Below are 16,209 nucleotides of genomic sequence, written 5' to 3'. Positions count from 1 at the left end.
GGTATGCTGTATGCCATGCTGATTCCTGATGACTCTGGCTGGCATATCCTGCAAATCCTAAAGACTTTCCTGAAACTTTGCACATCATCCGCTCGTGATGCTGCTCATGCTATACCCTAACGGCTGTGGGGTTAGCTTTTCTGACTAATTTCACGCTGTGCAATAGTATTTCCATTTCGTAAGTGAACTGAATTTATGCTGATGTGTTTTCTCTCACTCTCCCTCCTCTATACTTTTGTTGTGACGATTTTGGGTATTTGATTTGTTATGCCTATTGTGAAACTAATCTGTAACATTTTGTGAACCAAGTGATGACATTCTAGTTTGTATTTGTGATTTACCAACCATTCATATTTTGAATAAATAAGAAAAAATATATAGAAAAGAATAGTATTTGTCTTTATTCATGAGTTATGCGTCATTTTGACATATTACTGTTGTTTATTGATCAATAGCTTACTCTTTCATTACAGATCCTCGTGGGAGAGTAGCGCTCCGACTTTCATTACTTAGTCCCTTTTAGCTCTACCAAAGATCCATCGGAGGACCTTTGATACTGCTAACTTAATAATAATGAATCATTTGCCCTTCATTAGAGTTACGTTTCCATTAGTGTTATAGTAATTGGAGTGGGGCATATGATGATTTTTTTAAAAAGCACCGCTTCCGCTGCATCACTCTCATATCGTCTTGAGAATTGTTCTCTGACACTGGATCCTTTGTGGTATAATTTGAGACATACTAGATATCTATAGCTCTCCTACATGAAGTCTTCATGCTGTGGCTGGTTGTTGCTGCTGCCCTCAGAAAAGGCTTTGTTGCTGTAATCACTTTGCAGAATACAACTTGAAAAAAGTAATGTATCTGCCAAAAAGGTTGTAGAGTTTGCTAATGTTGTATACTTTGAGTTCTCCAAGCGTGGCCTTGCTGGAAAATTGGTCACTTAAAGTAGAAGAGCCTTTATCGGAAACCTGTTGGAGAGAAACTTTGCAGATACACTTCAATCACAGATAACCAAGGATCACTCCTGATTCAATATAGAATTTAACAAAGAACTTTCTGGTCTCATATGAAAATGCATAGACTTCAATTAAAAGAGAATGTTGCATGTCAGGCATGTGGCAAGTCTAAAGCAAGTTTAATGAATGTGATGTAACTTTATAGAACAGCTGATGGAACCATTAAATGGATCACATTTTCCTAGTCGTGTGAAGTCTGGTCCTGGGCTCCAACAGGTTTGTCATATTGGGTTTTATGAGCATATAAAATCAGCTCTGATGTTTAAAAACTTTTTATAGGCAACCTGGAAAAGCACAAACTGCCAAAGAGTAGAGAACTGGATCCTGGACCTGAGTTCTCAAGCAGTATTAGAACATTGGAATGTGGAGCACTCCATTGAAAACAATGGAGTGCTCCGTGCTTCTACGGGCCGGTAAAGGCCTGCAAAGCAGCATTCCGATGATTTCACAAAGGCCTCTCGGAGCTCGAGGGGATTTAAACCCCCTTGGGCTTCAAGATGCCTTTGTTTTATTTGTTAGAAGATTCTGCCCTCTAGTGGCAGAATGTTCTAATAGCCTTATAGCCCTTGTTGCTGGGCTATACTGGCTATTAAAGTCCCGCTCTCTTGTTAAAGGCCCTCGCCGAACGCTGGTGTGGGCCTTTAACAGCAGTATAGCCCGCTAGAGCTATAAGGCTATATTAGAACGTTGGAATGTTGGGAGCTCCATTGAAGACAATGAAGTGCTCAGGGCTTCTAATGGCTGGTACAAGCCCAGAGCATCGACATTCCAATGTTTGTTTACAGCTATTGCTGTGCACAAAGGGCTCACGGAGCTCGAGGTAATTTCATCCTCTATGAGGCCTTTGTTTTACAAATTCGAACATTCTGCCCTCTGGGGGCGTAATGTTCTAATAGCCTTAGAGCCCTCCATTGCAGCTCAGGCCTTTAACGCTGGAGCAAGCCTTTAATAGCTGGTAGAGCCCTCTACATTGGGATATAAAGCTATAATAGAAAATATATTTATAGAAGAAGAGCTGCTATTGAGCAGACTGAAATATTCTGACCACCTTTTATTGAGCAATGCTCTGTTATGTTATGTTAAACTGATTTATAGAACGCATGGCTGCTCCACCAATGGGGCGGTCCCAGCACTACATAGAGAAAGGAGTCACCATGGAGTTAATGGTTGGTGAAAAGCCAGGTCTTCACTGACCATCTGAAAGCTATGTGATCGAAGGTACTGCGGATAGGCAGGGGTAGAGAATTTGCACAGAGCGGGAGCCTGTGCCCTAAAGGAACGGCCACCCACTCTGGCCTTCCATATCCGGGGGACTCTGCCGAAGTGCTGATCTGCAGAGCGCAGAGCGCGTGTGGGGATATAGTGGGAGCAAAGATAGCTCAAGATTCCTGGGCCGGTGCCCAGAAGTATCTTATAAATGGTGCAAAGGACCTTAAAGTGTATTCTCTGTTCCACTGGCAGCCAGTGGAGCCGACGGAGGAGGTTAGAGGCATGGCAATGCTGCGGAAGAGCAAATAGAATGTAGGCGGCCGCGTTATGGATACGTTGAAGCCTCTTAGTCACATACTTGTTGGCTCCCAGTACTAGCACATTGCAATAGTCCAGTCTGGCCATAATGGAGGATTGTATGATCAGCTGTCGGGTTTCAGCATCAAAGAGACTTAGTATAGGCTTTAGGCCACGTAGCAGTCTGAAGCATTTACCTGCCACTGATTAGGTCTGGTCTTCAAAGGTGAGGTCCTTGTCCATCTGAAATCCCAGGTTCTTAACCACAGGTTTAGACTTGAGGGGCACACCCAAAGCGGGTGGCCATCAGTGGTTGCCCCACAGATGCGAGTCCGTCCCAACCAGAAGGATCTCGGATTTCACCGAGTTTAGCTGCAGGTGATTGGTTACCATCCAATCCGAAATGGCCATTGGGTCCGCTTTAAATGTAGCAGAGTCCAGGCTAGGCTTGTTGGAAAAGGTGATCACCAGCTGGGTATCATCTGCATATACCAGAAAAATGCCCCGGGTTTTGGCCATCAGAGCCAATGGCCTAACGTAGATGTTAAATAACATCGGGCTTAATGCTGACTCCTGAACGCCACAGCATAGAGGGTGAACACCTTAAGAGAAGGGAGGGGCACTAACCTGGAAGGTTCAGTCAGCGAGAAAGGACGAGAACCATGCAAGGGCCTTATTACTAACACCGAACTCAGCCAAACGGTGTAGCAACATCTCGTGAGAGACTGTCAAAGGTTGCACTCTGTAGGAATATAATTCTCCCGACGCTCCCTCTCCATAAATCTAAGTTCCTCTTTGTGTCTTCCCTATATACTTTATCCTCCTTTTTATGTCAACAAGTTGGGAGGTAGTTGACTGGATTATGTATTTTTAATTTTATTTTCATTCTTTTTGACAAATTAGCACAGATTTAATCCTATCTCATTTATTGTGGGTGAAAAATTTAATAGAACAACACTTGCTATCCAAGTACCCTCTGCTCAGCTGCCTCATGTCTCCTACTTATGAATTATTTAAATGATCATTTTTTTCTGTGTTTTTGGGGTCATTAAAATCAATGACCTGGAAAAGGGAGTGAAAAAAACACGACCTTGCTGGTGATGCACAGACTGTTCTAGGGGAATCATTTTGACTTTGGGCGTTTAGAGTGACCTTGTACTTCTACTGTCCGATGTTTGGTTTATGTCTCCTCTTGCTTGGTCATCCCTGGCATCATGACACTTCCTTCTAGACAATTTATTCATGGGAAATTGGGAGTTTTCTGTGCTCTAACTTTATGGTTGTTTGTGCTTTAGGTTTCATTTTTTGAAACCTTGTATCTGGAATGTTCCCTTATCTTTATACCTTTGGTGTTCATTTCTTGTGGTTTACCTGTAAAGAAGGCTATGTATCAACACTGGTCCTATGTGTCTAGTTTTGCCTATAAGTACAATTCCCTTTACTTCATAGTATTTCCAGAAATATGTAGCCTCTCTAGTACCCTTGTGAGATTAAGATTCCTTGTAATAATAAGGAACCTGTATTTTTGCCTCTGCTGGGATATGCTTATTGTGCAGCTTTATGCTTCACTGTGCTGGGTCTCCCAGGTCATTTTAATCATGTGTTGCCTTCTTCTTTTCAGTGTGAAATGCATCAAATTGACTGGTGTATTACCCATACATGTTCCTGGAAGAAATGCCCTCTTTAAGATGTCTCCCTAGCCAGTGGGAACAATCTAGTCAGTTGTCTTCACTTCTGCAATTTGAGGATTATACACCTACGTTTGCACCTTTGCGTTGCAACAGTTGATAGTTAGGGGTATGTTTACAAGGACTTAACGGCGCCGTAGAGTCAATTTTTTGATGTTACAGTGGCTATTTTTTTATTGCCTTAGTTACAAGTTGCCACTAACTTGAGTTAGCGGCACTTTACCAGCAAAAAACGTGAATTATAAAAATAGTCACTTCTGTTAGCGAGAGTTAACGAAAATGAGATGCAAGGTGGGTGTTCCTGTGAAAAAATTGCTGCTAACCCCACTTCACGATATTTGCAAGGAATTCCTTGTATGGTGCAAAACCCCATAAAACTGCCTCTAACTTCAGTTAGATGCAGATTTTTAAGACCAGAAAATAGCTGGTCTTAAAATTGGTGCAAATACTTGGAGCCTCATTTCAGAGGTTTTGGTGCTGGACAGCGCAGCAAAGAATATTGCTGCACTGCCCTGCGCCACAACAAAAACTCAGGAATGCGCCGGACAATAAGATAGGGTGCACCCTGGGCCTCATTCATGAAAAGTGTTGCATTGCAGCAACAAAACAGCGTTGGCACACTTTTCACTGCGTCCTCCTTGCGACACCATGAATGTGCCGTGTTTACTGTACGGCGCTCCATGTTGCAAGGTTTTGCAGATATGTCAGTATTCCTGACATATCAGTCGGCGCTAAAGTTACGCATTGCTGCAATTTTGTTGCAAGCATGAAGCAACTCCAGCAATACATGGGGCATGCCTATTCCTATGGCACTGCATCACCCTTACTTCCGCCATGAGGCAGGCGTAAGGTTTGATGGAGTGGCGTCCTAGTATTTTCACAGTGAAATCTCATAGATTTCACTGCGCCCTCCTACGAGGCTTTGTTGCATGGGAAAGCCCACCCTGCATACATCAAGGTATAATGTGGCATAGGGGTTCACAAGGTCACGCATATGCCTAGATGCATCCCTTTGCACAAAGTCTAGTTTGGCGTCCAAGGTGTCTGCTGTAACATTCCCCGGTGGCCAGTGACCCACAGATGCTCAGTCCAGTGACACAGAGGAGATGCCAGGTGTCGGTGCAGTTAGAGCTCCATTGGTGGAGTTTGAGAGCTGCGGTGTAGGCGTCTGTAAGTGTTGGCGGAGTGGTGGTGCTGAGGGAGTTGCCGAAAAGTTCTTTGATGACCTTGATCCAGCTGCGGTTGGGGGGGGCAATGATGGCGGTGGTGTATGGTGGCCATGGTGAACGTGTGATGTATACTATGATGGTCAGTCCAAGAGAGTTTGATGGTGTGGCTGTAGTTGAAGTTCCCGCTGGTGGATAAAACGGGGTCAAGCGTGGGTTGGTGCAGTGACTAGCTGCTTGAGGCCGATGCTGACGAGTTTCGCCAGGATGGTGGTAGTATTCTGGTCACTGGGGTTGTCCAGTTGGAAGTTGAGGTGTCCGAGTAGGATGTAGTCAGTGGATGGGAGAGCCTGGGGGTGTGATGAGGTCTACAATGGCATTGGTGAATGGGGGTTCATGGTCCGTGGTGCCTGTAGACGAGGGAGCCACGGAGGGAGGGTTGGGGTTGGTCCGGATCTAGAAGTGGAGGCGTTCCATGGTAGCCATCAGGTCATTAGAGTGCGTGGTCAGTTGGAGTGTGCTTTTTTACACAATGGCAATGCCTCCTCTTGGGTTCTCGGGTGGTCCGTACGGGTGAATTTGTTGCCATCATGGATGGTGATGGCGATGTCTGGTCCGGAGCAGAAGTTGGTCCAGGTTTCTGTGAACAAGGTGATGTCTGGAGAGGTGGCGTCAACGACGTCCCAGATTTCTGTTGCATGTTGGTGGAGGGACTGCACGTTGAGGAGGTTGCAGTTGAGCCAGTTGGCTGCACTATTGGTCGGCTGGGAGGCAGGAGGCGCTGGTGTGCTGATGTGGCAGAAGGTGCATTTGCAGTTTTGACAGGTGCAGGGTGCAAGGAAATTCTACAGTGATGCTAGATGGCAGGCGGTGGAGTGTCCGAGAGGAAGAGTCCTGAGTGCTGGGCGCAGTCCAGTGGTGGACGGACGCAGACGGGCTTGTCTTTGGTGCACCAGTGGTACGCCCGCTGCACATGGCCGCACAGCGGCTGCCATTAAGTAGTGCTGCAGGGGACTGGACAGCTGGGAGGTGGGAAATGCAGGAAAGGACACTGGAGGGGGCAGGGACCAGGGGTGGAGTGGGGGATGTAAATATATTTTCTTTTAATTCTTACCTCGAGGCCGGGTCCTGTGTCTTCTGTGCTCCTGATCTCCTGAGTCTGTTTCAAGGAACAGGAAGCAGGCAGCCAGGCTCCTTCCCCTAAGCCAATCACAACACTGCAATGTTGCATTGTGATTGTTCTTCAGCGCTGTAACAAGGTATTTAGCCAGGGACTGGCGGAATGGGTATGTTCTCCATGCAGGCTGTAACAAAGCCTGCATTGCGAACAGGGACGTGCGCATGTCTGCTTTGGATGGCCTGAGTGGGACAACCAAGCAGTCAGTGCGAACTTGAGTGGGCATACCACTCTGCCCCTGCCCTGCTTCGCGAGTAGAGCATCCCCACCAACCTTGCCACCCACAAAGGAAACATTGCATGAGAATATCAGAAATTAATCATTATGTTATGCTTGAAAGCAGTGGGGGCGATGCTCTTCTGCCATAGCGAAGGAGCCGCCACTGGGGGTGCGTCACCCACAGGTGCTAGGCCTGCGCCTGACTCAACCCCCGGGACCCTCCCGCTACATGTCCCAGATTCTCCTCAGCTGGACACTGACACCGTGGCACAATCCGCTGCACTCTCTCCAAATCTGTGACTCAGCCGGTAGGAGCTTCAGCCACACAGGACTTCACAAGCCTGGGTACAGCAGTCTCCGCCAAGTCCACTGGGAAACCTCCCGATGCAGGTGATGCAGCAGGACCCCCTTATGCTTGAAGTTGCAGCGCTACCACGACACAAGTTCTGCGCAGCTCAGGGGCCTAACCCTCCACAGCGTCCTGCCAGTGCAACATCCTCCGGCATGTGATTCAGAGAGGCATGGCCCACCATTGGTAATCCCTCCGTGCACCCCGGTGTAGTGGTGGCGTGTGGTATGCATTGCAGACCTCCCTATGTTGGTGCGCAGGAGCACCTCTACCATTCACAGCTCCAAGGGGCACCAGGCAGTCTTCTTACACAGGTCAGCAACATGTCTCCATGTGGCCTGCCAGACTTCACTACCAGGTAAGGGCGACTGCCGATGCCTCAATGCCTACTGCCAAAGCCCAGCAACTCTACACCACCTCCCCATCCCACTCTGGGTTCCAGACAGAGGCACAGTGAAGCCCCCGAGCCCTGGGGACTGTCCACGCTTCCAAAGTTTTGGCTGCCATGGTGTTGCAAGGAGGGCACTATGAAAAGTGATGCATAACAGGTTTTCCCCAGCAATGTACTTCTTTTTATATATCTAGCCCTGTTTCTGCATTTCCTCTTCCCTTGGGACTCTGACTGGTCATCCTGGCTGTTGGGGGGTTTCGGAAGGTAATTGATCTGTGCTGCACTTGTCCCTTGCTACTCTATTCCGCATTCCATTGTTTTTCTTTTTTTTCATTGGAGGTGGACTTATTGGCTATTTTTGCCACAAGAGGCAAAAAAGGTGATGTTCTGCTGACTAACGTGAGTTTTTTGCCCGCAAATTAGCCTTTCGTCAGTCTTCGCCCACTAACGTCAGAATTTGTGTCGCCTTCACACTAGTGTTAGCGGCAGTTTTCACCGCGGCTACCTGAAACTATTACCATGTATCGACGTATTGTGATAGTTTTTCGTGATAGGCAGCGTTAAGAAAACTGCTGCTAACTAACGCTAACACTAGTTAGCGGCAGTTCTTGTAAATATACCCCTTAGTGACTTAAAGCACATTGGTGTATTTTCAGGATCTGTGTGTTGTTGGTGTGTAATTCAAGCTAGGAAAATATTCCCACCATGAAATATTGAATGGTGCACAGAAAACTACAACAAATGTAATTTGTCATGAAATTACCAAAGGGGATCTATTCTTAAAACTTGTCCTTTTCAAGAAAAGAAAAGAAGTCACAAGACTGATATTGCATTAAATCAATAACAAAGTGTTCGCAAAAATTGTTCTCAAGTAGCAACCATTTAGACACCCTGCCCATCACATTGACCTATTTTCTAGAACATCTTAGGTTTGTGGTTATAGCTTTAGTCATACAAATAGACACAGTTGGTCAGCAAACTGATATTTTTACAAATGCACTCTACATAATGTGCAGTTAATGACTACAAATCATTATTTGCAAACATTCACAAAACAAAATAGAGACAACAGTGGGAAGTCAAACTATAAAGCAGGTTTACATAATGAAACTAACATGAAAAAGTTTTAAAGATAGTAGCAGAAAATAAAACAAGAAAGAGAGATATAACCCATTTGGGTAAAAATACAGTAAGTCTGCTGCAAAAAATGTATAAACGGACCACTTTTATAAAATATGTTTTTGTTCTAGAAACAAAATGTGAATATGTGACATTTATGTAAAGTAGACCCTACTTATGAAATACAGAAGTGCAGTTGGATGTGTGTAAAACATAAAGCTCTCTGCACTACAGAGATAAAAATCTCTAGTCACAAAAGGCAGGCTTACGAGGCAGCAACCATTTGGTTAAATGAGACATACACATTTTCAATTGAAAACAAACAGTCATCAAAATATTTGTTTTTAACCAGACAACACTTTGAAAACGGACTATTTACATTAAAACCTTGTTTCAGATGTTCCTCTTTTAAGATTGTTACTCAAAAACTCATCATGCTCAAAACTCAAGTTGTTATGTGATCTTGAAATCATTAGCAACTTCTCCTTGTTTGTGTAGTCTTTCTTAGCAGCAGCCTGGGGCACAATCAGCCTGTCCATCGGGTCTTCTTTGTTCTCAAGCTTCATGTACCCTTTGCTGTTGCTCCGGTCCAGCCTCGGCCAGCTCGGATGTTTTCTTTGTTCATTCTGGACTGTTAGAGTTGACGGTCCTCTGTCCAAGTCCAGGGATTTGGAATGTGCTGAAAGAATATGCAAAGATGTATTGGATCCAAATTGCTTTCTTGCAGCACCAGGCGACAGAAGCTTCCCGGGAGTGGGGGAAGGGCCCGCAGCAGCTTCATAAAATGGAGGCTCCGTGATTGAATGGCTGCGGAGTAACGTTCCGCTGGACGGTTTATAATCGTCATTGACATCTGTTACAGGGACAGCTAAAGAATCCATTGATAGATTTCTTGGCCGGTTCCTGTTGATCTCGAAATCTTCACTAATGTTATCCACAGCTGGCTCATCTATTACGCAGTTATTAAGTTTAATCACGGGAAGAGTAAATGCATTTATAGAGGATGATACAATTGACTTTGTTTCACATTTCTTGGAGCTTCCACTTCGGTCATCGATTATCCTATTTGAATAGGGGTGTAGGCCAAACACTGAACCAGAACGCTCACTGAGTAGAGGCGGTATTAGATTAGAAAAATTCCTACATTCACTCTGAATACTCTCTTCCTCCTCCATGGAGCTAAATCTTCGAAAATTACCACCCAAGCCAGAAAAAGTGGCTATTGTATTTGCAGCCAGTTTCGAGGCACATGTGTTCTCATTCTGTTTGACTTCAGATTCCCCAAAGAAACCCGAATAGGCACCATTCATGAATTTCTGCTCCTTAATCCTCGAAGAGTGGATGTCTATAGCTGTAGAATATATGTCTCTCATATGAATAACTTTGGTCTCCTTGTCACGATTTTCATGTAGGATGGCATTAGCACAAATAAAAATAAATATACCTATCCCCATAGTAAAAGGCCCCAACATTTTCATTTTCTCAGAGTGTAAATGTTGTCCAAAAAAACGAGTTAAAATTCCACCTTCTCTTAGGATGTGGGTGTTATTCATTGACAGCCTGACTTCTGCAGCTAAAAAAGATTCTTTTTGGGGCCAATACCCAAGGATTGCCATTGCAATTCCCGCTACGGAAACAAGCACTCCCAAAATAAGAAAGAACCCAGATGGGGAGCGAAGTCGGATTTTCCCCCTGACAATAACAACATCTGCCTTAGGTCGCCTCCGAACTGGCCTTTTCTCTGGTGGAGGAGGAGACGTAGGTCGAGACAAAAGATGCTGTGATCTGGCAGAGTCTTGCCTCTTCAGCGCTGCAAGTCCTGTTATGACACCTCCAGTTGCGATCATAGTTCTGTATTCTGCCCTATGGAAGACGGAGAGAAGAGATTACAATAAATGGTTGCAAAAAATAATTTGTTTTCGTGGAACTATTTTTTAATATAATGTATTAAAAAGACTACAAATTGTTGTTAACTTTTCCTCAGTGATTACATTAAATTAAACAATGTGGTGTATTTATAAACTGATTTTTGTAGTACTTAAATAGTACTACAAAATGCTATTCATAAATCTCTGTGCAGAGGTTTAGCATCCACCGCGACTATCTTTTTTCTGTGCAGTGATCTCCCCGCTGACTGTAGAGGTTCTGCACACCTAAGAAAAAGTCTTAGTGGAAAAATGATTGTGGTCCAGAGGCGAGTGGCTGGAAAATAGGGAATACTTACTACAAAATGGGAGGGGTTGAGGGAGGAGTAAGGAAGGGTTTAGAGAGGGACATGAACCCACCCACAATAAAGTAAGCACATTTATGTTCACAAACTGCAGCCCAAAAAACCCCAGACCATTTGAAATGTACTCCAGCTCAGAACCAGAGTAAGTCAAGCACCAAACATGGCCAACCATTGGTAGTGGAACACTCTCCCTTAGAAAATAATGGTTGTAGGCACTTATAATACCTCATAGGAAATAATATTACTTTTTTTATATTAATTTATTGAAACAACTCGATACATGCAAGTCGAGAGCATACAATATGGAGACATTGTCAAAGTGGGTCATACGGCCATTGTGCAAGTAACCCAGCATGAAGTAGCATATACAGCAAACAACCTTTGCCAACCTCTGTTTGACCCCCCCAACAGTTATAAACAATACAATACAGACGGTGATTGTAATCCTCCCTCGCTTCCTAGTCCACTCCTCGGCCTTCCAGTGCATGCATTCTAGGGCAGCCTGCTCTCAATAATTCAGTGCAGCCGTATCTCCGCTTTTAAGGTATGTGGTGAGTGGTTCTCAAATATCTAATGGTCTGGAGCGCGCTGGAATGAGCTCCCAATAATTGCTGAGCTGCTCCTGGCAGTGGGCGGGGTCCGATAACCATGCGGCATGTGCCGACGTGGGCACCAGCCGCAATGTATAGCTACCCTGCGCTAGGCCCATAAGAGAAGCATCGCTATCAGACGCCGGTGCGCGATCAGTCTTAACATCCCCTAGTAGGCAAGTCACAGGGTGTGGTGCTAAGTGGGTGCCGGTGATCGTGCTGATTGTGTCGCAGACCCTTGTCTAAACTCTGCCACCGCTGGGCAGTCCCAGGCCAAGTGCAAGAAGGTGGCCTCTCCCACGGACCAGCGGCAGAAGTCTGAGGTATCCTTCATTCCCATTTTGTGAAGCTGCAGGGGGTGTGGTACACCCTGTGAAGATATTTAAAGTGGATTAGACACAGTCTATAGTTGGGGGAGAGTCTCTCTATCTGCCCACAGCAATATACCCACCTTGCTTCCGGAATCTCGCTTTCCAGCTCTCGCTCCCACTCCACCCGCACACGAGACGCACCCTGTTGTGGTAATTTTATAGTGATGAAGTAGATCCTTGCAACAAGCTTGCGGGGCACAGCCTGAAATATTATTACTTAAATTTAATTTGTTAAATTATTTAAAAATTTAACAAAATTAATTTTTATGTTAAAGTATCTAAAAATAAAACATTTATATTTAGATGTTACAGTTTATTATTTTTTAGCAAATTTTAAAAGTACTCTAACAGTTTTATTAATATATAATTAAATCACTTTTAATTAATTCTATACATCATTGGTTTAACGTTAGGTTGGGATTTGTTTTATACTTTAATCGCCAGAAAAACAATTTTAATTTAATTTATTATATTCAAAATAATTATATTTTAAATTTCAAATATTAAAGATGTAATTTTTTGTACATTGTTCTACAGTTAAAATAAAAGTATCACATTTTGAACAATGAAAATAAATATGGAAACATGCAAAGAACTACACCTTGACTGTGGAGTCTCCTTGTAGAGAAGTATAGGGAACATTTAGAAACGTTTATAAAAATCCCCCAAAAAATTATAAGTATCTTTGTGATGAATGTTAATATAAATTATTTCTATACATATATTTCACATATAGAACTAAATACATAAATGCTACAGCACTATTACTTTAATTTTGAATTATATATTCAATTCAGAAAATTATAATAAATACAACTAAACGTGTTTTTCTAAAGTTTAAATGAAAAAAAATATTTTCACCTAAAGTTAAAAAAAGAACTTTATTACCCATTAATAATTAATAAAAGTGGTGTATAGAAGTTAATAACTTAACAGAAGCATGGGATTTGCAAATCAGTCAAGGCGAATTTAAAAGATTGGCAAAAATAAGTATGAAAAAACTCTCTGTAGTAGAGGACAAATCATGCCTCGCAAAAGGTCACACGGTTGGCTAACTCTCAATACGTACTCCAATCTGTCTCCCCAGGGGTACCTAACTTTACCATTCTCTGCACATACTAAACTTCGTTTCTTAAGACTAAGACTGGGAGTTTCCAACCTGCTTTGTCACCTGCCGAAGTGGAAAAGAGACCAAACACAGCAGCTATGCCGCCTTTGTGGGAAACACAGAGAAGATATAATCCATATTCTCTGCCTATGTACAAGCCTGATGCAGGAAAGAAGGTCCCTCCTAAGGAAAATTTGGAACAAAATGGAAATCAGATCCTGCAGAGCCGCAGTTTTAGCAAGTTTTAATCCACACAACCCGGAGCTAAAGTATGCTTTAGTAAGGTTCATGAAGCAGGCTGGCAAAAGAATAATGAAAGGGTCAAAAAATTGAAATTATGAACATGGACTTAGTTGGGATGCTGCCCCTGAGTGGTGAGGTCTAATGAACTTGAAATCACCCCATACCAAGACTTTGCAAAATTAATTTTATAGAAATTTGAAAATGTTTTAGTAAGAGCGAATGGAGAATGGACTCCAAACCTGAAAGGCCGTACTTATACGTTACTCAATGCACTTTATTGAATGTACAGAATGTCACTTTTAGAACCTGTACAGTCTTATGGTAATATCGCAACCTTTTAACGTATTGAATCAAATCTTTTTTTTTTTTTTTTTACACAAAATGTGTTGGCTATCTATTTGGGCTTATGTCATTGTACAATGTAGTGAATTGCAAAGGTTTTTATTTAACTAAGCAATAAAGTTATTATTATTATTATTATTATTATTATTATTATATTTCAAATATAGAACTAAATACATAAATGCTACAGCACTATTACTTTAATTTTGAATTATATATTCAATTCAGAAAATTATAATAAATACAACTAAACGTGTTTTTCTAAAGTTTTAATGAAAAAAATTATTTTCACCTAAAGTTAAAAAAAGAACTTTAATACCCATTAATAATTCATAAAAGTGGTGTATAGAAGTTAATAACTGTTATGTAACTGTATTTTCAGAAAATGTAGCTATATTATTTTTACATGCAGAAAAAATATTAAAATACCTTATGATTAAATAAAAGTATGCACTATTTTTGTATTTTTTTTCTACAGTATATTTAATTACATTGTTAACTATTTTAAATAAGTTAATTTAACGTTATTTCCTGAGGGGTTTCAAGTCCGTACCTTAATCAAATGTTTATGGCAAGGGGTTTCAAGGCAGTGGTTGGCCATGTATATGCTAGACTTACTCCAGGTCTTAGCTGGAGTACTTTACTACTGTTTTGGGTCCCTTTTTGGCTGTAGTAATCATGGAAGTGCAGCCTGTGAATAGCTATGAGCTTACTGTTATGTTGGGTTGGCATTTCTACCTAAAGTCCCTCCTTGACCCTCGCTAAACATCTCCTTAATTCTTCCTTAACCCTTTTCCTTTATTTGTAAGTATTTCCCATTTTCTATCCACTCCCCTTTGTCCATCCTGCATCTATTAGTAAAATGCATACCTACATGTGAAGACATTTTGTAGTACGTGTTGTAGTGCTACGATATGTACAACAAAATGTAGTTTGCAAAAAGGCCATAGAGAATTTAGATTCAGCCTTTTGAATCAGGTAATGTGTGCTTGTATACATTACTTCTTTTGCTAAACATTGTCTCTAGAGATGCAAGAAAACATAACACTGTGTGAAATAAAGCCCCCATGCCTCAGCTGAGCTGTGCAGCTAGTAAGAAGCAGCAAGTGTCTTTTAACATCTCAGGTGTGCAGCACAATCTGTAGCTGCACACTCTGGAAATAATTATTTCTTTTCAAATACACCCTCATTGTAAATATTAACATGCCAAAGCAACAAAGCAATTATCTTTTATGCTCTTCATCACATTCTTTTTCATACAGTTTTTTTTTATATCCCCGCTTTTTGAAAGGATAGCAACATTTTTGTGGTAAAGTAAATGAAATGTAGCTTCGCAGGCGAATACGCTGCATTTGTGTTTAATAACACTGTCAACCAATTACACTTTTTTGTTATCCATTTCCATTGGTTTTATAGAGTTAACCTATCTTGCAGTAGTTACAAAATGCTGAGTGGAGAATTTCAAAATATTAGTGAAAATACATAAGAATGCATGTAGATTATGATCTCAATCCAGTGGGTTAAATTGGTGGCACAGGGGAAGAGGTTTAAAGCGTGAACCTGAATGGGCACAGCCAACACCCAAAAATGGACAGGTCCTGATGCCACTATGATAGTCATGAAGCCATCAAAGTGCCAGTGGTTTGTCCACAATTTATTAGGTCAAGAGGTGTTTGGGTTTATAATCTTCATGTAATTATATGGCCTGCAGAAGATGGTATAGAAAGAGACATATTTGATCCTAGGACATGTCTTGGAGAGATTGAAGACTAATGTATGGTCTGGCAGCAAACATCAGTCGAGAGCTGGTCTGCTGGAATTCACAGCACTGTTTTCTCTAGACTAATTATTTTTATTCTGGATCTTCCAGAGATTTACAGTATTTCTGGAAAGTAATCTATTTTGTTTTGGAGATGACCTACTCATAGATAACACTCTAAAGGGGAATCTAGCTGAGAAGAGTGAAGTAGTATTAGCAGTGTGGGTTTTTTCATCATGCTTTCAATGTTTCAGGTGGGACTTAACATGCAAAGCAGCTGTCAGTTCGGCAAGTGTGTTTCCTTAAACATCAGTACTGCAAGAATATCAATATCACTGTCAAAGTCGGCTGGGATTCAGGCTTGAACCTTTGCTTAGAAGTCTTTTGTGTGCAGGAAAAGATTCATTTTCTTACCTTTCGATGGTGCCATGTAGTTATGTTTGTTTTACCAATGTGGGATTTTAGTAGGGGGTCTTATTCAATGTAGATGTTCATAAAAGGGAAAAGGTGGAGATGATGTTTTCTGATTGACTGTGTTGAAGACTACGCAAAGACCATAGAAGGTTATAAAACATTGTCATGGATATATCCTCTTTGACAAAAAAACAATTGCCAGCTGGTGGAGGCAGCTAATTAATATGTTTCAAGGAGGATATGAGCTCATAGGTGTAGAGATGTTGCCTTTTGAATAGGTTACAGGAAAGATAGGTGTATAACAGGATGGGCTGTAAGCAAGCCATTTTGGATTACTTGTGGTTTCTTCAAGACTGATAGGATTTGGCCTGTTTTACGAATGGAGGAGAAAGTGTAAGTGGATAAGTATGTATTTGCTATATTGAGGATTAGTTTATCCTTTTCAGGATTTAGCTAGTGTACATGTGACTATGTCATCCTCATACTTGGTAGTTTAAGGGAATGTATGATTTTCTCCA

General features: G+C 42.1%; 1 protein-coding gene across 6 annotated transcripts in view; it reads right to left on the bottom strand.

The window, feature by feature from the left end:
* Positions 1-377: 377 nt before the first annotated feature.
* Positions 378-16,209, bottom strand: part of TMEM200A (transmembrane protein 200A) — a 531,959-nt gene continuing 516,127 nt past the window's right edge. For all 6 annotated transcript variants that reach the window (XM_085611872.1, XM_085611873.1, XM_085611871.1 and 3 more), the window contains one exon: positions 378-10,497. In XM_085611872.1, the coding sequence (XP_085467998.1) occupies positions 9,015-10,481 (1,467 nt within the window). In that variant the 5' untranslated portion in view covers positions 10,482-10,497 and the 3' untranslated portion in view covers positions 378-9,014. The remainder of the gene's footprint in view (positions 10,498-16,209) is intronic.

This window comes from Triturus cristatus, chromosome 6 (genome assembly GCF_964204655.1).
Source record: "Triturus cristatus chromosome 6, aTriCri1.1, whole genome shotgun sequence".
In the NCBI taxonomy this organism is placed as follows: Eukaryota; Metazoa; Chordata; class Amphibia; order Caudata; family Salamandridae; genus Triturus; species Triturus cristatus.
Note: the sequence above shows the minus strand (reverse complement) of the source record. Positions and strands in the feature narration are given on the sequence as shown.